Genomic DNA, 25,524 nt, shown 5'->3' with positions numbered 1-25,524 from the left:
AATAAATAAATAAATACTTTTGGCCAAAACAACAATATGAACTACTTTTCTTTTTTTTTTTTTTTTGTAAATACATTTTATTTTATTTTATTTTCATACATTATTGTGACTTTTTACACATTATCGTGGGCTTTTTTATATCACCAACCTTCACACAATACAATTACCATATCATGAGATAACGTCATATCGTGATATTTATCATATTGTAATGTTTGGATATCATTACATCCCTACTTCATCCCATGCACCATACAAGACAAAAAGTTATCTAACGTCATAATAGAGGCAATAATAGCAGCAACAGATAAAAACTTTTTTTTTTTTGGTCAGGGTTGGGTATGAATATTGGAGGAGCAGTGGCGGAGTGAAAGCTGCCAAAAAACCCAGCGGGGCTTTGCACTATAATAAAAGCGGGCTCGTCTGCAAGCGAGTGTGCACCAAGCCAGGTGTCACAAACATGCAGCGAGATGCCCATCCGCGGGCCTGCCAAAGCTCAGCCACCAGGGAGTGCTGGCACAGGCTGGACGGATGGAGGGATGAGCGGATGGAGGTAGGAACAAATACAAAGAAGAGAAAGACAGGGGGGAGCGAGGGGGGTCGATAAACACCTGAGGGCAGATAAGCTGCCAACCGCAGAGAGAGAGAGACAGACAAGCTAGAAGTCTATTTGAGATTTTCAAAAAGTGGAGGTGAGAAAACAATAAGTACAGCAGCTTTTCAATTTCCTTTGTGTTATTCTCTTCAAGATTATATAGGAAGGAAATACGCTTGTAAGGTATGGAGGACCAAAACTGCCAAAATTAAAAATAAATGACTAAAAAAAAAAAAAAAAAAATGAATAGAGTGAAAATAAAAATGGATATAAAAAATATTAATTCAAAATTTAAATACAAAAATAAAAACAACAATATATTCCTATATAAATAAATAAATAAATAAATAAATAAATAAAAGTAAAAAAAATAAAAAAATAAAAAAATGAGATTAAAAAAATGTGAGAGCAAAGGGTTTTTATTTATTGATTGATATTTAATTCTATTTACATATTTATTTTTGTATTTATTTCAATATAGTAAGTAGTAAGTAGTACAGTTGTTTTTCTTTCCATTTATATTTATTTATTTATTTATTTTTTATTTTTGAATTGTATTTTTTCACACCCGATTTTATTTTCACTTTTATTCCTTTATTTATTTATGTCGTAATTTATTTATTTTTAATTTTGGCAGTTTTGGTCCTCCATACTAAGGAGGAGGTGAGGAGAAAGCAAGAATGAGCTTCAGGACAAGGACACACTGTTCTTGAGGCTGTGCTACATTTCTGCGTGTCACAGCCTGAAACACACACAGTGACTGACTGACTGACAGACGGATAGACAGACAGCACGCTCACACTTGTTATCTTGCTTGCTCACTGATATAATGATCATCGCACCCAGAAAGTGTTTATATGATCAGTGTTTTGATAATGATACAGCCTAGAATGTGCGCAAAGGTAACAGGCGCACACATAGAAATATAATGTCTGAGTTCATTTTCAAAAGGCACATTCAATGGTTGAAGTGTGGTTGTGGAAAAGAAAAGTGAGGATGTGAAACGTTTCGTCAACATTATGAATGCAAACTATTTACATCAGCAGCATTGCAAAATAAATAAATAAATAAATAAATAAATAAAAAGAGCTTCCAAGTACTTTGTGGCAACTCATTCTTAAAAACTAAATAAACGTGTTCGGGTTCACATCGTATCCAGTGCCGTTCAGGGTTATTTGAAATACAGCAAAACACAACCTTGGCGGCATAATTTGATTGATTGTTGCCTTTTACTGTCAACCTTGGTCTGGAAAAGGTAGAAAATACAATACCTTGCCTCTTTCTTTTTGTTACACATAAATTATGCAGCAAATGTGAATATGTTGAGTTTGTTGACAAAACTGCTGAAATTCAGTACAGACTCTTAATTGCAATTTCAACATGTGGTGAAACCTCCTACGTTGAACACATCTGTTCCGTGATGGTGGCTGGCTTCCAACTTGTTGTGAATTCAAAACAATTTTCACATGATGGGGAGGGGATGAGCCTATCGCAGATGATTTCGTGCCAAAGCTGGACTACACCCCAGACATGTATACCGTTGTTATGAAAAGTCACAATTTCAATCAAAAACCATTAAAACTTTCCATCATCTGACACTGCGGCTTGGTACACGAAAGATACGCAAAAAATGCTAACGTACAGAGTCTGCCATTGGAGGCTATATTGCCAACTCAACGTTTACAAAAGTGCCACCCATCACTCATTGATAACTTCAAAGTAACGTGAATATAAAACTTGTCTTGAAAGGAACATTTTTTAAGCAGTTGTGAGTCAGTATGTCTATAATTGGTGAAATCAACAAGATAGAATTGTTACCTAGCTAGCATGTTAACTAGCATGGCTAGCATGCTAGTATCGTTATTTCACAAAGAAGAGAAGTCGCCCAATCATTTTCTGAGAAATATGTCATTTTACTGTTGTATTACACTTTGATTTTAGTTTAAAGCTGAATTGTTTATTTTTTAAGCAAAAATTGTTGCCATCAAAAAACCTACGGAAGATGGTGAAGGCGTTCTCATTGCAACTCATTTCTTCATTCTTCACAAATTACAAGCCCTCATAGAATTTACCAAAAATGGCTGACTTCCTGTTGAATTTGATAGACACGGCCAAACTGGTGTCACATTAAGCTACTTTTCTCTCTTTCACTCTTGATGAGTTTTTTTTTTTTTTTTTTTTTTTTTTTGCGTTTGGTAAGCTATTAAATACGTTTGTGACATTTTTAGCACTACATACACTTGCAAATAATTTTGGGGGGATTTTGAGGTCCCTAAAGAATTGCTAAATATATCATGAAAATAATTATAAACAACAGATGGTTCACTTGTAAATGTACAACACTTCTGGGGTGTTCCATTGTAATTGCGATCGTCTGTTTGTCAATTTCCTTAAGCACACTCGACTTGTCCACACTGGTCACCGTTCTATTATACTTTGTTTGAAAGGTCATGCACAGCCGCAGATTGCCATGGTTTTGTCAAACAAGGAGAGGGATCCTATAAGAGGACGTCTGTTTTCACACCAGCACCAGGTCCAGTGCTCCAGAATCACCCCAAGAATGAAAAAATCTCCCTGGAGCTTACTTTGCTATCTCTCGTGCTTGCCCTGCTTTCTTTCTGCCCACGTAGTGAAAACCCAGAGTGCAATTTTTTACACATGCCTGTCAGCTTTACAATGGCTGTCAAAATGGATTCTAGGAAAAGTTGGACAGGTGGAAAGAAAAGTAAGACAGGTGGGAAGGAAAGATACACTTGTGGGTATAGTTTAAAAAGTAAACAACAGCTGCATATAATGACGTATGAATAGTTTATCGTGACAAGGAAAAACACAAGACGTCTTAGGGGAGGTGTTAAGTGAACAAAAATAATAATGGAACAAAAAGTATTGAACTGTAACTGGTAGTATTTTTTTTTAAACATACAATCTTGTCAGTCTTTATTAACAACAGTTCAGAACAATAACGGTTCTTCAGAACGAGCCCAAGATTGGCAACCTGGTCCGCTCTCTCATCTCCCTGCTATTTTGTATCCTTCTCAGCATGTCTGCTTGTATTTCAACTTCCTCTGTGCATTCAAGAAGAAATGTCGGGGTGCCCCTGTGCTCATCAAAAAAACATTCCGTCTCCTGCTTTCCTTGAAATCGTCTGTTCTCGTCGCCAACTTTTTTGAAAAAGACATGACTAGGACTGGGTGACAGGGTATCCTTTCCACTTCCGAATTATGTTTCGCAGAAAACTGTCATGAGCCTGAGCTATGGCAAACCAATAAGTGATGACAAGAAAAAAAAATATGGGTGTCAAGTGGTAATTTTTTTAAAAATTATAATTAATCGCATGACTTCAACAGTTAACTCACAATAATCATAAATTTTTATATGTTCTAAATGTATTTATTTCTTATAATTTATTTATTTTTTATATATATTTCCATTATGTGTATATATATATATATATATATATATATATATATATATATAATCACGATATGAAGGTCACGATATGATAATTATCATGATATTGTGGGGAGATTATTGTAAAATAAATTGTAAAAAAATATTGAATGAAAAATGTTATAAAAATAAAAAAACATAAAAATATTATAAATATTATATATAAAAAATATATAAATATAATATATTGAGGAATTTACTTGCTAATGCAAGCACAAATTGAGTTCCTACACATATTGACTGAAATTACGTTACCCTTCAACTGATGATTAGCGTGGATTTTAAAAATAGAAGGGCCAAAACATGCCGTGTGAAAATTAAACTGCACTAAAAAAAACGAACCACTAGAGGGTGCTAGAACTGCACAAATGGAAATCAACCAGACTTTTTTTTTTTTTTTTTTTTAACAGATATGCTGCTCTTAGTATTGTGACATGACAACGTCGATATATTGTGGCAGTTTTAATATCGCGATATCACAATATTGCTGTTATCATTACATCCCTAATATTAGCAATACCTGAAATTATCTACAGCCTATGGCGATATAATGTGAGTACACTTTTAGGGTATGAAGAACATATGATGTCATCTGACAAATTAAACATCCGCATATTTGTGTGTATCCCCGCTTGAATGAACTCAAAGCAATCCCGTATTGTCAGAAGCAGAAATGCAGAACAAGTCAGATAAGGAGAAGAGCCATTCGAAGGTGTCACTCAAGGGACTCCCTGTGAAAGATCAGCTTTGTGTTTGGCCTTCCGCGATGACAGCGACGAACAGCGCTCGCATTCATCTTGCCAATAAAGCTTGCAGAGTGAACGTGATTAGCGTCCTGTGCCAGCAACTCGGTGCCCAGTGGGCTTCGGCCCCGCCATCAAGGACAGCCCCGTCCACTCGCTCAACGCGCATGACGGGAAGAAGGAAAGGTGAGCGTTTCATCCCACTCACTGACTGAAAAATCACTAACATCTCGTCTATTTCTGCCACAAGCTGCTCTCCTCCTTGTGATCGACTGCCGCGGCTAACATTGTTGACCCTGCAGGAGCGGAGGCTTGTTCTAGACGGCTACCTTTTACTTGCCCTGGATCGAGGGGAAAAAAAGCGATCAAATAAATGCCAGAAAATGTCAAATCAATCCGAGGAATTGAATTCACAAAAGTGTGTGAATAAATGGAAGTGTGTAGGAATACAAATCTTTGGACGAGATCTTTGCTTAGTCCGCATTTCCCTACGAATGTGTGGTGGTTGCCTGCCTATTATCACAGTCCTAAGGTCTGGAGTTTCGTTTAGGGTTGTTGTTTCTCTTACATGCATTTTAATATGCTAAATTTTGCATCGGTGTGAACGTGACAATGAATGTTTGTCTATAAAGTGGTACCTCTACTTACGAACGTCCCTTCATACGAAATTTTCAAGTAAAAGAGGGCAAAAAACGACGAGGACAACAGTTAAAAAAAGTAAATGACCATCATTTTTATTCTTTACTCTATTCTTTGTTTTTTTACATTATGCACAACTCTCATTTATTGTGCAATAATCTAATTGTAAAATGTATTTGTTACATGTTTTGATGCATTTTTATACTTTATAAATCATTATGTCTGAATTTTGGGAGGCTTGGAACGGATTAGGGCATTTACATGGAAAATGCGTCTCTACTTACTTATTTTCTACTTAAGAACTTTCTTCCAGAACCAATTAATTTCATATGTAGAGGTACCACTGTATCCAATGTATATTTCTGGTTACAAAATGACATTGGGACAGCTCTGCAAAACGTTTTGCTGTCCCCGAATAAAGTTCAGCACCAGTTTGAGAAGCTTTAGGGCCATTGTTCCTCTCTAATGCAAAGAACAACTCCTAGAGCAGGCATTGACGCAAAGCTCGGGAAAGTCTATCCAGACGGCTGCACTGGAACTCCGCATCGACAAAAGGTCGTTTCAGCGGAAGATTTGGAGAGTAATAAAACTAGATTCCAAGTGACGTCAGGTTGTTCAAAGGCTTCACTTGCGAGGAACAACCTGAAGTCGGTCGAAGTCAGTATGGGTAGACTTTGCGTGAACGCCAACATCAGCACTGTTTTTGCATTGGATGGGCATCCATCTAATTACAACATTTTTTATTTCTCCCATGTATGTAAAAACATGAAAATAAAAAAAACACATGGCCCCTTTTCATGAGCTTGTTGTGTAAATATCCCCTAAACTGTTGTGAGAATGGTGTCTATACAAACAGACAGTGAATCTTATCTAATCCCCCTGCTTGCAAACTGGACCACATGGGCCCTGTGTGAATAGCGAAAGGTCAATATTTGTAGCCAGCGACGCTCTAATCAGACACTGATTGCTGTTTGAGGCTCACAGCAGTTCAATGACATCAGCTCCTTCTTCTTTTCTTTCCCACTCATCCTTCCATTCTTCTGCTTCTTTTTAAGTCTCTCTCTCTCTCTCGCTCTGTTTTCCCTCCGTACACTTGGACTTGCTCCTTCCTCCCTGCCCTCTTTCTCGTTTTCTCTCATCTTCCCCCCACCCCCCTCCCGCTGCCTCGTTTTTCCCTCTCTCCTCTGGGCATCGTGCCAGCTCGTCTTCCCTGGCATGACGCCAGCTTCTCATCCTCATCCTCACCACCCTCCCTTGCCTCTGATTGATGGCCCTGCTGTTATGGAGGGAGAAGAAGGGAAACAGGGAGAGAGAAAAAAAAAAAACCAAACACGAGCGCCAAAACACACACACACACCAAAGCACTAACTATCACACACACACAGCACGTATAAATACAGCTAAACACACAAAATCGAGGCACGCGCACACACGCACAGCCGAGAAGGGCGCACACAGAAAAGCAATCCAAACAGAGCAGAGAAGTGCACACATACAGTACAAAGAGCTGTGTGCAGAGCAAGCAAAGCCTCCCAGCATGAAAGCCACGAACGCACACGCACACGCACACATCTGCTCACACACGTACACAGAAAAGACAAGATTCAGAGCAGAGCTAAGAGAAGGAGAAAGAACAGAGGCCCCGGAATTAGACCTTGTGGAACACCATGACGTTCTGTTTTACATGATATATTTTATATATTAATGCTCGACAGAGGTATTATGAAGGGATTAGAATAATAAATCACACGACATACCATCGCATCAGTCAGTCACTCGACTACTGAGCCTAATAAATTTACTGCAGCACAGATCGGCCAAGCAATGTGCCGTGATCACCTGTAACCAGTGTTGGGGATGTTACTTTATAAAAGTATTTAGTTATAATTACTCATTATTTGCTCAAAAAAGTAACTGATTGAATTACTTCATAATAAAAGTAACTCAATACCATCTAAAGTAACTATTTTCTGTTTTATATCAAATAATTTGTAATTTAATTAGTATATTATTATTATTATTATTATTATTTAATATTTTTATTATTATTTATTTTTTATTCAAGAAATTATGTCCAGGCTATGTAGGGTGTTCAGTTACTCAGTTTATGAAAAAAGAATGGAGTTACCTGATGCCGTTTTATATATATATATATATATATATATATATATATATATATATATATATAATTCAAAAATTAATTACAAATGTATATTTTTTTTTTGTTCTTTTTATTTCCCTTTATATTTATTTTTGTTATATAATTTTTTAATTATATTTTTTTATATCACTTTTAGTCATTCATTGATTGATTTAGTAATTTATTCATTTTGAATTTTGGCAGTTTTGGTCCTCCATATTTTTGTGCATGAAAGCACCCCCAAAATGGCTGGAGATCAATAACGACAAAGAAATAAACTAATTTCAAGAGGTCCACATGATAAACACTAAAAAAAATAAAACGAGACACGCACATTATATAGAATATTCCATTCGCCCATTCTTTCAACCAAAATGCAATATTTACATCATGGAAGAGGCGGAATGCAGCGCTGTACATTAATTACATCAAAGCGTCCCCATAAGAATGATGACAATCCCACATCGAGTGCGCAAGCGGCGTCCGCAGCTGAAGACGCCTCTAAAAATACACACGTGTTGGGAATTTTTCTAGGGCATGCGAGTGTGAGACCCAAATGTTGCGGCGCTCCGGTGGCGGTTGCAGTCTAACAAGCCTCCTTCTCTCCCTCTCTCCCTCTCTGGCTGTATTATAACTCTCCAGCTATTAGTCATAGCCGCACGGTGCCAGCTCACCAGCTTGCACAGACAGCCTGCATACGTCCCCCCTGCAACGCAATCAAATACAATGAAGCGTTTTTTTTTGTGTGTTGGCGCTTCCGCTTCTATGACATTCACATAGCTCGGTGCTCAGAGTTAAGATTTTGCTTTTATGTATTGTAAGATTATCCACATACATAAAATCATGCCGACTGTTCTTGCTGCTGTTCGAGTCCAGGCTCGGACCTTCCTGGGTGGAGTTTGCATGTTCTCCCCGTGCCCGCGTGGGTCTTCTCCGGGTACTCCGGTCTCCTCCCACATTCCAAAGACATGCATGGCAGGTTAATTGGGCGCTCCGAATTGTCCCTAGGTGTGCGTGTGAGTGTGGATGGTTGTTCGTCTCTGTGTGCCCTGCGATTGGCTGGCAACCAGTCCAGGGTGTCCCCCGCCTACTGCCCAGAGCCAGCTGAGATAGGCGCCAGCAGCCCCCGCGACCCTTGTGAGGTATAAGCGGTCAAGAAAATGGATGGATGGATGGATGTTCTTGCTGCTGTTCCCGTCATGTTATGGAGGGAATGTTTTGCAATAAAATATATTTTTGCAAGTCTGGCACTGCCCGTGTTGCCTGGATTCTTGCTTGATTCCTATTACTTTTTTTTTTTTTTCCAGAACGATACCAGTACAAGTACTCAACTATTGAGTAAGTCACTGTTACTGAGTACCAATACTTCGTACTTTTGATACATACAATTTCGCCCAAAACAACGACAGATAATTTTAAATAAAGACCCATATTCAGTATCCTAATAAGTTTGTTCTTCAAATTTCATGAAATTAATGTTAATTTCGATTCTTCTAAATTTTAGATCCTGATCATAAAATGACCACAAGCGGGCAGACAATACTGATATATATATATATATATATATTTTTTTTTTTAAATAAATAAATAAATAAATATCAAAGCCCAGCAGACAAAGTTAAAACTAAGTTGTTGTTTTTTCTGTAAATTTTCCGGGTCATTTTGACATGCAATGTAACAGGAGGGTTAAAATAATCATTGCAAATATATATTTAAAACATTTACTATCAAACTGTACAGGAGATGTACTCGTGTTATATTATCGTATATTGTTGGAAATTGATTTGTGATTTTAATGACTCTCTTTTGCATCCGTCCAAGGGACTGCCAATGAAAATTAGCTTGACTTAGCTAACTTGGGCACATTTACATTGTAAAATGTTGATTAATGTGCATTGTCCCTTTCAATTAAATAAATCCACATTTTTTTTCTATTTTGAGTAATTCTAATTCTCATTGAAAAAAAATGTTTGAAAATGTGAAAAAAAAAAAAAAATCACAGGTAGACCACATTTGGATGAATTGAATTAAGCTACGTAGTTTAATTTCTGACAGTGAGCAAATTTACTTAACAGAAGAATTATTGAGTCATTGTTACGTGTTAAATTCCTCTTTCTCTCTCTGCAGACAGACTGACCCAAAATCTCCTCTCGCAGATTAACAAAACTGTTATGTTAAAAGGCTCGTTCAATGGGAATTCCGTTTTCTCTTCAGTTAATTTCTGTCCCATCACATTTTTCCCTTCGCTTTTTCTTTCTCTCATTGCTTTTGCTTAATTTGTCTCACCTCTAACGGCTTCCATCCTGCTCCATCTCGCTTTGCCTCATTATTCACCAATGAGCTCCTTCACACGCACTTGTGTGTAAATCAGCAATACACGCACACACAATACAGACAGCGAGAGAGGAAGAGAAAATCTCAACGCCGCACACAACGAGAGCACACAGACGCCGCAACATGTGCAACGAGAGTCATCAGTGATCAGAGCGTCTGCAAATAAACGGCACAAACAACACGCCGTCATCTGACCGCTGATTTGACCCACATACGCACGCTGGTGCTAATCTGGCTCTTTAAATACCAAAAAAATAATATCAACGACGGCATCAAAGCGGCTGGCTGGGTGGTGGGACTGACACAGGGAGTTGAGAGGAAGTGAGAGCGAGGAGGGGGAAAAAAAACGTGGAAAGCGAGAGAGCGAGCAAAAGTCCAATCCTATTACAAAGAGACGTCTTGAGTTGAAATTGAAGGCATCTCTCGCTCCCTCCTCCTCATCACTCGCTCTTTCTCTCTTTCTCTCTTCCCTTCCCAATTGTGATGAGGATTCAGGTCACGGCTCAAGCCAAATTCTGTACAACACACACACACACGCAGCCTTGACTTTAGTGTGGAAAAGAAAAGTGCACAAAACGCAGTCATGGCTGAGTGAGTTTGGACACACAAAGACACGCAGTTGTGGTGAAATGAAAAGCGGCGTGCAGGAGGAAGGAAGGACAGACAGCTGCTTGGTGCGTCCTCACGAGTCCACAGAGGAAAACGGCTGGCTGCAGAGCATCCACACTGTCCTGACTGTCCTGTCCTGTCCTGTTCTTTGGAGCGCTGTGTGCCTTTGTGCAGCCACTTCTGGTACTTGTACGGGATGTACGATGCGTGGTGTATAAACATCGAGCCCCAACAACAATTATGACCAATTGCACAATCTAATGGTCGACAACTGAAGTTTTAAATGATACTGTTGTTTTGGTGAGTCCTACTGGACAGCCAGCATGTGCGCTTCGGGCTAGCATGGCTACTTTTTTCATGACTAGGGTCATGCAAGAGTTATGTTTAGTACTGTCATAACTAAGGTCATGCAAGGGTTATGCTTAGTACTGTCTTGACTAGGGTCATGCAAGGGCTATGCTTACTGTCATGACTAGGGTCATGCAGGGGTTATGTTTAGGCCATGCAAGGGTTATGTTTGGTTCATGAGCGTGTGGTCAAGTGTCTGTTTTGAACTGATGTAACCAGCATCTAGTTTCAACTGGTAAGACGCTATGTGATGTCAGGAATCTTTAATCTCTATCTGGTCAATCAGTAATTCCATGTCAGTCTTGTTACCCACATGTCTAGCCACAACCAATCAGATTGATTCACAGTCTTTATAAGCCTGTCTTTTGTCGGATTATTACTTCTATTACCTCTATTCCCCTGTGCACCTCCACAGCCCAAGTTAGCTTAGCGTCGTGATATTATGCGAATAAAGAGTTAAAATCTTATTTGAAACATAACAACGTTAGAGCATCTCGTTGTTCACCATAAGTGCACTAATATCACAAAGAGAAAAAAACTTAAGGAAGGGGGATTTTTTTCATTTTTTTTCAAAAAAAAAAAAAAAAAAGTCCAACTTGAGGGTATTTGGCTGGCGTGGACATGAAAGAGTTGAAAGAGGACATGCCTCGTTGTTGACCGTGAGTGCCTGTGCAGCGCAAGAAGTGGGTATTTTTTAATATTTAGTTTTTTTTAAGTCAGATTTGACAGCCAGCATGTTCATAAGGGCTTTGCAGTGGCACATCTGCTTTAGAGTGCCTCGTTCTCACGGCATGAAAATAAAAAAATAAAAATAAAACTTTAAGTGGCTATATTTTAGTGAATCAAACATGTTGGCCCAAGTAAGCAGAATTGGTTTTGACATGTTGCAGTCGTTAAATCTGATTGACAGTTGCCAGGAGAGATGTGGAATCAGTGGAAACGCCTACAGCGTTTGAGAGCAGAGAGAACGGCTTGATTTTTCACAATTACGAAGCCTATTTGACCCTCGGAAGGTTAAGCGCTTCAGAAAATGGTTAGATGGAGGCAATCTTTTCCAGCTTTCAAATTCTCGCCGACATATTTACTGTATTTTCACCTTACAGGGGCAAAATCATGATTTTTGGCCCCAAATATTTTCTGAGTTGTAGGGGCAGAAAAAGAATATAATGAGCACAGAACAATTGTGAAAAACAAAACAAAACAAACAAAACAGGCCTTTGCTGAATATCAATAAAAAAAGTTAGTCTGGTTCAAATTCCGGCCGATTATTGGTATGTTTGCAGTGCATTTAATGACTTATTACGACCATCTTACATATTTATGTAACAGAAGAAATGTGTTTCCTTCATATTTTTGTTCTCATAATACAGTTTTTGCTGCTGTATGCTTTTTCCCCCCCTCGCAATATCCATCACCCAGTCAGTATTCCCTCGACAGTAGTTTCATCTGTTTCGACAGAATTTCATTCAGGATTACTGAAGAATTTATAAAACCGAACCTTCAAAAAGCAAAAAGCAACTCAAATGATAGATTTGATATTCATTTGTCATCTTGTGAGGTGATTAATGGGTTAAAATGAACAAGCAGCTACACAGTTATTTTTCCAGACAGAGCGAAGTGACACACGGCGATAGTAATGTGAACCACGTTCACACCTGTTTAAATGTCCTGAGGGCATTTGTGGAGGTTTTACAAGGGCAGACAGAACACTTCCATCTTGGCCACTCAAACCAAAGAAAGGAACGACTTTTGCAGGATACATTTCAAACAAACTACATTACATGAATGGGAACTGTTCACACTTTCTTGAAAAACATGAGGAGTACTGTTAATTTTAGTCTTAGTTTTAGTCCAGTTTCAATCAAACTTGCTCATGTTTATCATAGTTAGTCAACCTCATATTGCTTTTATTTAGTCCATTTTTAGTCAACTATAAATCTAGCATTTTAGTCTTTATTTTAGTCCAAGAAAATATCATTTTAATCATCTAATTTTGTCAACAAAAACTGTCAACGTTTTAGTCAGGACAATTGTTTAATCCCTGTATTTTTTAAGCAGATTATGATTAACATTTAGGATCTAACACTATTTCACATACAATTTTCTCTCATCTTTTTGATGAAAAGCAATTTACACAATTACAGTATATCAAGTGGTTGCTATGGCTCCATGCTACAAGCTAGTAAGTTAGCCAGCATTAATTAGCGATCGGATTAAAATTATTGTCGATGCACTCGCTAGCTGCAGATTAGAAAGGGGGCGTGTCACTGCGTGTCACATGACAGTGTCACAGTGGCAGATTAGCAGAGACAAGACTTTCCAAAATCACATCACTTTCACATCGTTTTTGTTCATGAACTAAAATGTCCATACATTTTAGTCCAGTTTTTATGAAGTAGATTTTCGCCTCGTCTTCATTAGTCGACAAAAATACAATCTGATTTAGTCCCAGTTATTGTTTATTAGTTTTAGTCTGGTCTAGTTTTCGTCCAGTGAAAAATATGTGTTGACAAAATTTTCATTGACTGACAATACACAAACGCACCTGTCAGATAGGTCATCATTTTTTTTGAATGAGTTGTTCTGCCTTGGTGGAAGTCTACACAACACTACGATCCATCTTAGTTATTATCGGTGTGGTCATTCTGCAACCAGCCAGATGGGGGCACCCTACTCAGCATAGATTCTTCTCATGACAGCAAAGAAATATCTTATTCCCTGTCTTACTACTTGTTCTTTTTCTTTCTTTTTTTTTTTTACAGGCGGCACTGCAGCAGGCTCAGAGCACTCTGGACTGGTCGATCCAGCAAAGCCTTCCACCTCATTCATGCATTCAACACACTCGTCAGGGCGTGACAACGTGCAGGCACAGTCTGGCCATCGAAGCGAGCGAGTGCGTCACACTACACTGTAGGTTTGAATTTCAAAGTCCGAGAGCGGAGAGAAAAAGGAGATGTCGGAAGAGCGGAAGGACATCCATACTGTCACGACTTGTATACGTGAGACAGACAATTTTATATCCAGAGTTCAAATGGCCTGCGAAGAAGAGAAGATGGAGATAGAGCGAGCAGCGAGTGAGAGAGATGGGGGGATGTTACAGCTCAATTAATGCTGGAGCATGCAACGGCCGTGCTGCTCATGATGATGATGATGATGATGAGCACGAGGAAGACAGAGAGCGATAACAGGATGTTAAGAGGAAGCTGGAAGCGGCAGAAAAGGGAGGAGGAGAGGAAATAAGAGCAGATACCGTTCAATCTATTCATGATTCATTATTTCTCAGTGCAGCTCCTTGATGTCTCTCTTTCTTTCGCCGTTCCTCCACCCCCCTCGGCTGCTTTCTTTTCCAGCTTCGTCTCATTTCATCTCTTCTCAGAGGTCTTTATCAATCGCCGCTTAATCTCCATCCTTCCTGTTTACGCTCCCCTCTTTCATCCCTTCAATTTATCTCCATCCTTTACACATTTTTTCAGGATCATCGTTAGTTCCTGGGTACGCCGAGTAACTTCAAAGTTTTCTTTTTTTCTTTTTTTTTTACATCTGACGTTTACATCAAGAGAAAATGGAACAAAATACAGAGACCCTGTTCATGAAGTTCATTGTTTGAGGTTACTAACACGTCGGCTGTATTTACAGTTTTACATTTGATGGTTTGATGTGGCCTACAAGTGATTCTTTTTTTAACAAAACTATTTTCTGTACAGATTTTCCTCACTTTGGGTAATGTAATTATTACTTTACTAACTGCGCTAGCACAGGTTAGCGATTTTTACAAGAAAAAGTTCACAGAATAAAGTGGTCCAAAGTTCTAATTTTATGACAATTTAGTTGTAATTTTATGAGACAAAAGTTTTAATTTAAAAAAAAAAAAAAGATGGTGAGAAATAATATTTTTCGAGAAAAAAATTGCATCTTTCGTCAACAAAAGACTGCTACATGATTAAAAAAATAAATAAAACAAAGTCGGAATCTTGCAATATTAGCATTGTGGAAATTATCATGCTAAACGGCAAGCTAACAACAACTTTAATGCCAATTTGGAAAATGACTGGCCCGTAACCACGGCAACACCGCACCAACACACTAATGGTTCGTATCTTATGAAAAGAGTTTCATGTTGCCTTCGTGGTCCTCCTAGACTATTGGAAACCATAGAACCCGTGATAATAATAATGATTCTACAGAAAAAAATGTGCTCTTAGGATAATAAAGTCATAATGGTTTAAAGAAGAAAATGTTCTAATCTTACAAGAATAAAGTCATGATTTTTGGAGAATATTTCATAAACGTCTGCTGATCACAGACAGTTTTGTTTGGGTTTTATTCTTCCAAAATTAAAAAAAATTAAAAAATCTTGAAAACGTTCTTTTTTATTATATTCTTTACAGTTTACTATTTTACTCTTTTCAGTGAAGCCCTAATGTACTAATAACCCTGAGTGATTAACTAATTGATTAAGAGGGGTCTTTTGAATACATGATTTTTGCTGTTGCATGTCCCAAATGAAAAATGTTGTGCATGTGACAGCGAGCCTGTGCAAGTAAAAATTCCTTATTTGACAGTGATTTATTTCGAAGTAGTAATATTCCTCAAAAAAAAAAGTGTCCACACATGCTGTTTCCTTTCAGCTGCGGTGCTTTTCTGAGGTTTGTTTTCAATTCACAAACACACAAATCAATGCCATATTTAAAAAAAAAAAAAAAGGTCATAACTTAATCTACTTGGCAACAAGAGGAACTCAATACAGCATGTGACTGTTTCCGTCCCTCAAGTTTTTTTTGTTTTGTTGTGTTTTTTTATGTGGTTTTACAAACCAAAGTTATGACCTTGTTGGTTTTCTTCTCCCGACTCCCCATCTCATTCTCTTGCGTTTCTCCGTCGATACTCGTGTCTGGTCCGGTGTCAGCTTTTGGAATCGATGCAACTCATCCATCTGTCACAGTAATTGTGCATGTGTCTTGCTTTTTACTAAGTGCAAAGAATCTGCCATAAAAAGTCATTAATGGATTTCCTGTTGTCAAACATGGCCCATGTTTCTGGCTGCAGACCAGAGAGGAGCTGGTTTATGTGAGAATATGGCGCATCATCAAGAGCTTCAAAAGCGAGAGTCGAACGGAAATAAGTCATGGACATTTTTATGGTTTACCGCTTTTTGTCCAGACATACATATAAACCAACTTTTTGAAATACTGTGGTAATGTACTTCGCCTTATGAATGCCTCAACTTACAAGTTTTTCAAAAGCTGTAGATTTTTCGGTAGCGATAGACCAATATTTGTTTTTTTTTGTTTTTTAGAGCCGATACGACACTGCATAATATTAGTAATCAAGGAGGCTGATAGACAATATTTGGAGCCGCTATTTACTTTCACTAAAAAGTAAATAAAATAAAATATTAACGTCAAAATTTAACAAAAATAGAAAACAAAAACAATCTCCAACTATTAACTCTTTTACCGCCAAAAACGTTTAATGACGTATGCTAAAATCCAGATGAATGCCGCCAAAAACGTTAATTGACGTTAATGTTTTTTTATGGGTAGTGCGACGTCTTGTGCGCCGCTCGTTTGTGAAATCCTAAAACACCCCTTAACTATGGCCAGCAGATGGCAGCACTGTAACTCTTTGATGAGCTCTTATGTATCAGATGACATGAAAACATGGCGGATCTTAGGATGTAGAACATTTTCAAGGATGATGTGAATAATCAAAGCGTTTGTCACATTAAATCTAATTCACAGAGTGTCACTAAACAAAAACAATATTCGTGTCAAAGTCACTGTTGTGCAGAAAATGTATCTTCACAAAAAGCTTGTTTTCTTCTTATTTTTTTCCATTTTCGCTTGATGTCACTCGACCTATTTTCAAATGGTGATTACAAAAGAACGGAATCAGGTATCAACATACTTTTTTTTTCAAATGAAAGAATGGAATCCAACCTTTCATATAGTATCCACCATGTTTATGTATTCGTAGCACACAAATTCTGTTTCCCTTGAAAGATGTGAAAATGTTTGAAATCGGCTGCCACTGTCGGGATTGTTTTTTTTTTAGATAATGTCTGGCAGTAAAAGAGTTAATCTACTGTATTATTGTTCATCAGATTTTTTTAAAAAGGCCGATGCCAATATATGTCAAAATGCTGAATATCAGCACCAATAATCGGTCTATTCCTTATTCTTGCGCTTTCCCTTGCATACAATTATATTCTCCCAAATATCATAATAGGCATCAGCCTAAAAAATTACATATCAGTACCTAATTTTACGTACTATATTAAGTAAGTATGTGTAAAACAGTGAATAAAAATGCATCCTTGATAGATGTGATAGTGATAGACAAAGTGCCGCATTCAAGTGAGTGTTATTGCACCGCGCTGCAAGTATTGAGACGGAAAGTCACTGTTTAGATGTCGGCGCACTATAATTACCTTAACTGACAAATGACACCGTGATTACGGGGTAATAGCCGAGTGTGGGAGCTCTCCATTGGCTGCATTGGAATTTTACAAACACAAAACCACTTTTTGAATGTCACAAGCACCCTGGTTGGTGCGACTCTCTCAATTTTGAACACAACAATAATCACAACATGCAGTAATAAGGCAACTTCTTGTTCATTAATGTAGAAACTAAACCATACACTAATTACATCTGACTGTAATTAGTTAAAAAAAAAATAATGGGTTGGCTAATTTGCCGACCTCATTTAAATATATGGAGGCGTTGAACAAAAATCACGCAAATAAACCCCCGCCCACACAAAACGACAAAGTGGCAGTTGTTGTTTGAGTGCGTAAAATGAAAACAATGACCTCCTCCCGCCTACTCACAACACAAATACACACGTACCGGTTGGTCGGTACGAATGTTCCTGCTCCACTAGCCACCCAACAGTGTTAAAAAGAAAAGTTTAGACTCTCTTACCTGTTTGTGCATCTCAATGTTGAGTCCGTAAGACATTTCGTAGTACTGCGGAGACAAACACAAATGACACAGAATGTTTTGTTTTGATTTGAATTTAATCAACTACGTATTATAAGACAAACTACTTCTTGTAATTGCAAATTATTACCCTAATATAGTAAATATTGTCATTTCTTTTCCAACCTTCTCATATGATTTCCAACTTGAGAGTCTGGATGTGCCTGCTAAGTATCATTGCAGGTTGCTGGTTGCAGCAGAAAATGCGTTTTCCCATGCTCGTCATGACTGTGCGTGTGTGAATACCAGTAAACATAACCGGGTTTGCGCGTTCTGACTAAATACCTGCCAACCTGCGTCGCTCGTACATGTGCCCGCTGACTAAACGTACGGGCGTGTCAGCGCGGATCCGACAGCGTGACAAAGTCAGCCGCCGCTGCTGGATGAACAATGTCTGACTGATGAGAGTCTCGCCGTTTCCTCTCCACTTTATTCCCGTCCTGCTACTCAAGCGGGTCAGGACAGTCGTCGTTCTTTTTAAGTATCAAGAGGTTTTCGGTCTGTTTCATTTGCATAACCCTGAAGAAATAAAATGGCCAGCCAAAAAAAAAAAAAAGTCAAGTTGAACAGTGATACCTGAAATACTCAAAGACTTGCCATTGACGTTGTCTAAAGCCACCAAAATTGCCATTTTTGTGGACTTTCCAATACCACAAAAAGTCATACCAAGTCGTACCATAACCTCCAAACACGGTCTGAGGAGTGCCTCTTTCATTGTTTTTAGCCCCAAAGCTAGTTCCACTTAGCAACTTAAAATTTGGATCATATCTACCATAAGACACAAACGTCTCGACAAATGCACACCCAAAAAGCCATTTTGCTTGTAGCGGCCATTTTAGGGTCCTTTCGAGGGCCCCATTTATTGACTCTGCATCTATTTCCATTTCCTTGTCCCTCTTGCCAATTATCCTTTCACTTTTTTGTTGTATAAGTCTCTTGAGTCATCCTCAGGTGTTTTTAGTTTTCCAGTCCACGGCACTCTTTGTCATCTCTGCCAATCTTTGGTTTCATTCGCTAGCTTTTAAAAGCGTTCTCTCTCATCCTTGTCGAGCGCAGTCGCATGCTTAACTCTCTCTTCCCGTCGCTCTCACAGGCACGCCGGAACAAAAAAAATAAATAAATAAAAAAGCCAATGCAAAGCATCTCGGAATCTCTTTCACGTATGGAAACACACACTCCACACGTCGCACCTGACAACTCAAAGCTATTAAAGCGCTCGCCGAGTGGCGTCAACATAAAAGGCATGTGACGTGCTGACTTTGTAGAGTCTCTTTTCACCCTGGCGCCATCTTTCATCAGCCTCTCCTTCACCTTGCCATCATTACCGCCACCTCGCTCTTTAACTCAATTCCTGTCTGTCTCTGCTTATTAATTCTCTCTCCGTCAGCCTCTTCACTTCTGCTATTACGCTACGCTCAACGCTCACTCAGGCCATCTTTGTCAGGCGCGCTTTCATCCAGCAGTCCATTTTTTTTGTACCGCTTATCCTCAGTAGAACCAGTGTATTCTTAAAAATGGGAAAATATTATTTTTTTGCATGGGTTACTCTCAAGCTCTCAAACTGCATGTTAGGTAACTAGAAAAACGCTTTGGGAAACATTCCAGCGTTACCGCCAAGAATTTACTGTTAAAGATGCAAATGTATGAATGAGTGTGAATGCTTGTCTGTCTACAGCTCAACATGACCCTCTTGACAAAAATATGTTCTGTGCAGCCACACTAGCGTAACTATGGTATTCTGGTTAATATTGCATTAACTTAATTAACTTAATATTGCATTGAAGTATGAGTTAAGCAGCAAAATCCAGCAGTTTTTAATCAGTATCAGAAGGCGGCCATTTTGCCACTTGCTGTTGACTGAAGGTGACATCCCAGTTGCTCATGTGTCAGGTAACAGCCAATCACAGCTCAGCTTCATTAAACAGGTGAGCTGTGATTGGTCGTTGAGATGTCATCTTCAGTCAACAGCAAGTGGCAAAATGGCCACCCCTTGAGATGGATAAAAACAGCTGGATTGTGCTTCATAACTCATATTCTACAAACGTAATATTAACTCTTTTACTGCCTCATTTTAATATGACAAAGGCTTTGATGATTCACATCATCCTTGAAAACGTTTTATTTTCATCAGATTTTGTCATGTTTCATTGTAATATGATACACCGGCAGCCAATTGAAAAGAGATACAATCCCGCCATCTGCTGGCCATAGTTAATGAGTGTTTTTGATTCCACAACCTATTGACCAGGCACGCTGCACTTAGATGTTGCACTGCCCATTGATTAAAAAAAACAAAAAAAAAACGTAATTGACGTCATTTAACATTTATGGTGGCATACATCGTGATTTTACTAATCGTTATTAAACATTTCATAATCACAATGTCATATGTAGACTAGTGAGGTCACATATAACATTATTGTCAAGAAATGTTCATGGTTGACTTCCTCTAGAGCTCTAAAAATGGATAGATGTAAAGCTAGCTGGAAGTCTTCAGCGAATGTTTGGCCTTGGCAGAGGTCCATACTCTTACTCAGTGTCATTCAACGTGTGTTTTATGTGCAAAGCTAGGGCTGAAAAGATTAATTAAATAACTGGAAATCACTTTGCTTCTTGGCTAATATGGCTGCTGCTACACCTGTTGCTTTAGCTAAGGATGGGAATTTGGCCAAGTTTCCTTGATCACCCAGGTGGAATGTCAACAATTGCTTTTATAATATTCTGAATCTCTCTAAATGTTTTGAACTCCTGCTTCTACACCAATGTTGTATTGAGGAGAATATTACAGCTCAGCTTTACATATCTGACGCCACATAGACTACTAGGAGACAACCGAGTGAATCAAGAGCGACTAGTGGACTCCATTTTGACAATGAACAGGATTCTATAAATCGACATCAAATTTACAGCCTGCAAACGCGTTTTCAGGTGGACAGAGAGAACGACTTGCTTTTGAACTGCCAGCTTGAGCAAGAACGCTTCCACTCCTTATACGAGTGCAACAATATGCAAAGGAATGTATAAGGGCAATGCTGGCGTGTTCTGTTCAAGGCAGTGCTTGAATTGGTGTCTGCAACATTCAAGAAGCCTTGACAGATGTGCACATGTGAAAGCCCAGAGAGTGAAAAGAAAGATGCTCAGCTCACTTCTGTCACATTCCCTTGAAACTGTTTAATTAAAAATACCATTCAGTGCATTCCAAAATCACTGGGAGGGAAGCTCCTGTGATGCGCTCATAAAAATAAAATCAAGGCAAACTTAAGTGACAAGTATTTTTTTTTATCCTGAAATGTTTGTCTATTTGCCTGAATACCTGATGAAAAAAAGGATTTGGATGGTTAAAGGAAGCCATACCTTTGAAATCGCTAATGACGGTAAATGACGGTAAACAGTATCCAGTATTTATTGTAAAGAACCAAACAACATAACAACTATTGAATATAATAATTACACTGCAGCTGAAATCACAGTGCCAAACTGTTTTTTTGTGTGTCTTTTTTAATAGTTTTATCCGCACTTAACTGCCACCATCCCCCATCGCGTCCCATTATATAATCCCCGTGGTGATTCGTACCACTCTGCGCCGCATACGAGCACTAGCACGTACGTGTTTATGTAGACGATTGACACAGCAAGTGTGCGCGCGCGTGTGTGTGCATAACAGACGGTCAATAAACCAACTGGCTGACATCATTAAGCAGGAACGACAAATACTGGCCACCCACAGATCACACAAAAAGACGTGTGCGTTGGTTCCTCCTGGTTATCAATGTAAAGCAGCTTTGCCTTATAACAGTCCACTTAGCTTGATGCTAGCTAGCATGTTACAAATACAAAACACGAGCACCATTTCTTAACATTTTATTTAGGAATGTTATTAATGTCATTTGATTACGTGCCCATGTGTGAACGTGCGCACAAATGTGCTATAGTCCGCTTTTCACCGCCCCTTTTTTACCCCCCGCCTTTTTTTGTGTTGCTACTGTCCGAGACAGAACGTGGTGACAAAAGTGAGCCAACAATTTTCAGAGATTGTATCGAAGTCGTAACAGAAAGAGTAGAACACTGCCTGTGCGGAGGAATTCCGCAATGCCGGGACAAACGCGATAAGATCACTGTTGTGACTGTCCAGGTACTCACACCTGAGTGACCGGTATGCTAAGTGGTGCTAGCGTAGTACAGGTAAGAAATTTCCCGCTCATGTAAGCATTTGTCAAATGGCAACAAAAACATATATCACAATTAGTTTATTCACAATGTAATTTTTCAGATTTTGGATGATCTTATGGCTGACTTGAGAGCAATCACAAGAAGGAGTCATGCCATACAGTACCACCTATTGCAAAACTCATTTCAGTTTTGTCCTGGTCATTTCAGCTCACAAATTCCAAAATTAGCGCAGTTGTTTATTGTCTGTAACTCGGAAATTAATTAGCATCCGTATGCCTCTTCCACTTCCACTTCAAACTTAATTTTACACTTGTGGCGCTTTTCTAAATATTCTGTGTTGAAAATATCATTAATAACACAATTTTACATTTTTGAATGTCCGTATCAGTCAAAGGCTCTTAGTAGGCTGTCACTAATAATCGACTAACCAGATTTATTTTAATTTTGTATTAAAGTGTATTACAGAAAAACATTTTTCCCCTTGATTACTGTTTATTAATGAGTGATTAGTGTTTATTTTGTACTTTGTATTCATATAGTGATTTAAAAAAAAAAAAAAAAGTGGGTTGATGTTGTACTATGATACCCGTTTGGTCATTGTTTTCCAAAGTAAAAATAGATGTTTGCAAATGTCTTATTTTGATTAAACATAAGATGATCAGTCTTCTTTCATCAAGGACTACAGAAATCAGTGAACAATTACTGTTGATATGCTGAAATCAGAGGATTTGGACAGGTTTAAAGTAAAAAAAAATGGGCCCAAACGATTATTCGATTAATTTTGACTCTTAATGTTATATCACTTTTCTCGTCCTCATGGGGCCCAAGAAAACAAGTTTGTGACTACTTCTGTAGAAGCTCGATCTTCTTTAAAAGACCTGTAATGTTCTTCTGACTATGACCAATATTTATTTAGTCCCACTTTCTTTTGCAGCCTCCAGGGAGCGTTTGCTCATTTGTCCGTGTCCAGCAGTTATTGTCCAGGGCACTGAGGAAATTCCTTCTATTTCTCGCTTTCATATATTCAGCAAGGTAAGCTAGCGCTTTCAAAGGATCTTCCCAAGTGTTAAGGTGGTTTATCTAAAGGGGACGTTGACGTGTGTGTACCACAAACCTCTCGTGCTAGTGGATTCATGAAACATGGTGTGTGGGAGTGCCGTTTACACATGTGTGAATGCAATGTATGTGCGGGGGCAAGCATGTGTGTAAAAGCCTTTGCAAAATGCATTGTTCTTCGCCGTCTCTAGGGTGAGCTTGTCTCGCTCATCGAGCCGCCCACTCGCACACGCATACACGGACACTGACAGCATGTTAAATCATTTATTAGAGGGTTGGTCTTCAGCACAGCGGAGGTCAGGTTAGCGAGTGAGGACTCCATCAGCACCTCTTGCAGGCAGTTTCATCAGAGCGACAGTCAACACAACCGCGGAGGTAAGCGGGAATTTGAAGAGAGACCTGAGTCTGTGCTTTTTTTTTTTTTCTTTTTCTTAATCCGTTATTCCCGCCTTGTTTTGAGACTCGTCAGACTGTTTTAAGGCTCTTAAACATCAATCCCTCCCCTGCATCTGGCCCTCTTAAATCCTGAGAACCTAAAGTCCCACTCTTGGAAGGGAATCGCAATCCCCACAAATCTCTTCCAAACTGTTGGGAAGCAGTTTTATACGACACGTCCTCCATCTTTTTTACATCATCATTTCTTTTATATTTGCTCCAGGGCAAAAGATTTTTCTTTTATGATGGGTTTTGAGTAGGTATTCACTTCCCTCAAATATTTTCCATATTAGGCCAACATGTTATTTGACAGCAGGGTTTCCCCCAGTGTTTTATAAGCCTGGCGGCGCGCCAAACTGTTGTTGAAGTTTGCGCTCGTTTTTGCCTGTGCAAACCTTTTAACAGCTGAGTTCAACAACGCTCTCTTCACTGACTCCCACATCACTCACCAGACCAGGTCCAATCTTACAAAGTCACACACATTTAAAGTCACAGATATAATAGTGGACATTCACATTTGATTATTTAACTCATTCATTAATTTTTCAGATTTTTCACTGAAGCAACCCCCGTTGCTCCCGGATGTCTTACTGGGTTTTGACTGATTTTGCAAGGCCCACAGAATATTGTGTTCTATTTCTATAGAAACATGGAACCTACCAAAAAAAGATTGGAGTCTCTTCTTCATCAGGAAAAAAAAAAAAAAAAAAAAAAAGTATATTTGCATCTGTTTCCATTTTGCAGCAATTAGCATTAGAAAATAGCTAAGTTTCATCATTATTCACAAACCTGTGGAAAACACTGGGGAAAAGACCTTGTTGCCACTGATCTCTTATACTCTGCTGCCACCTGTTGGCCGATTTTTTTTTTTCAAATAACTACCTAGTAACTAGCTTTAAGCCACCTCTTCATGTCAGAAGCTGCATCAAAGCCTTTTTGATGCTCATGCATTAAAAACAAAAAAAAACAACAAAAAAAAAACGTGTAAACACGTTTTTGGGCGTGAAGGACCAAGCATTAAAAAACGTTTTTACACGTTTTTGGGTTTGAATGAGTTAACGGAAACTTTTTTTTTTTTTTTTTTTTAAATGATTACTCCGCTTATCAATGTTATAATTGGTAGAATAATCAAAAACACAAAACCTGTACCCTGACACCTGTACCCTGTCTCTATTTAATATTCCCCGCTGTCATGCTCAAGCCTTTTACGGTCTCATACACCTCCTTCAGCACTCTCTTATCACTTCCACCGCCTTATCCTCAGCTCCTCCCCTCCCTTGCTATTCCCCATTTTGGTGGAGTTGCAGAGGAAAAAGTTGCTGAAATGTTGAACACGACGTGTCATTCTGAATCTGACAGAGGAGCCGCGTGTAGAGAAAGAGGCTGAGAGAAATGTGATAGTATACACGTGTAGTACATACATGCCAGCACAAGCAGAGGTCGACTACTGCAACCTGGTCAAGTACTGAAGAATTACAACAAGTCTAACCACACATTTAATGACTGCATTTCAAGCCAAGAAAGAAATTAATACTAAACGTTCTGTTTATTTGTCAGGAATCTAAATTACAAGAGAATCAAGGACAAGAGAGCAGCTTTTTTGACGCCAACACTTTGATGCGATCATTAGGTAATATCTCATTTGTTTGGTGTCTTTTACAACACACGCAAAGGCGACTCGGTTTAATCTAGTCGCTATTTTCCATTCTGAATTTTGATGAAACGATATTTTGTCTCCACAGCACGGCCGATTAATAACAGCGGACCCCTGCAGAGCCTTTCGTTCTCTCCTACACACACACACACTCACTTAATGTGATTATGCACTGTGAGCTGTCAACTATTAATGCTTGCTTTTGGGGGCTTTATTTTTAAGTCAAGCCTTAATATTGTGATATTCATCAGAACAAAAGTGTATTTTTTTTTTAGCTTTAGTTTCTCCATCAATTGGCAGACAGAAATAGTGTGGTTTTACTGCCTCGACTTATTCCACATTTTATTAGGTAGAGCCTTATTCAAAAA

At 38.6% G+C, this 25,524-nt stretch overlaps 1 protein-coding gene across 7 annotated transcripts in view; it reads right to left on the bottom strand.

Moving 5' to 3' along the window:
• Positions 1-25,524, bottom strand: part of tle2b (TLE family member 2, transcriptional corepressor b) — an 80,415-nt gene that overhangs the window by 41,620 nt on the left and 13,271 nt on the right. For 6 of the 7 annotated variants that reach the window (XM_077535503.1, XM_077535506.1, XM_077535505.1 and 3 more), the window contains one exon: positions 17,785-17,829. In XM_077535503.1, the coding sequence (XP_077391629.1) occupies positions 17,785-17,829 (45 nt within the window). Of the gene's footprint in view, positions 1-9,853; positions 9,872-17,784; positions 17,830-25,524 lie in introns of those variants that run through there. The other variant, XM_077535509.1, reaches the window with a different exon arrangement.

The sequence above is a fragment of the Festucalex cinctus genome, chromosome 10, assembly GCF_051991245.1.
Source record: "Festucalex cinctus isolate MCC-2025b chromosome 10, RoL_Fcin_1.0, whole genome shotgun sequence".
Lineage (NCBI taxonomy): Eukaryota > Metazoa > Chordata > Actinopteri > Syngnathiformes > Syngnathidae > Festucalex > Festucalex cinctus.
Note: the sequence above shows the minus strand (reverse complement) of the source record. Positions and strands in the feature narration are given on the sequence as shown.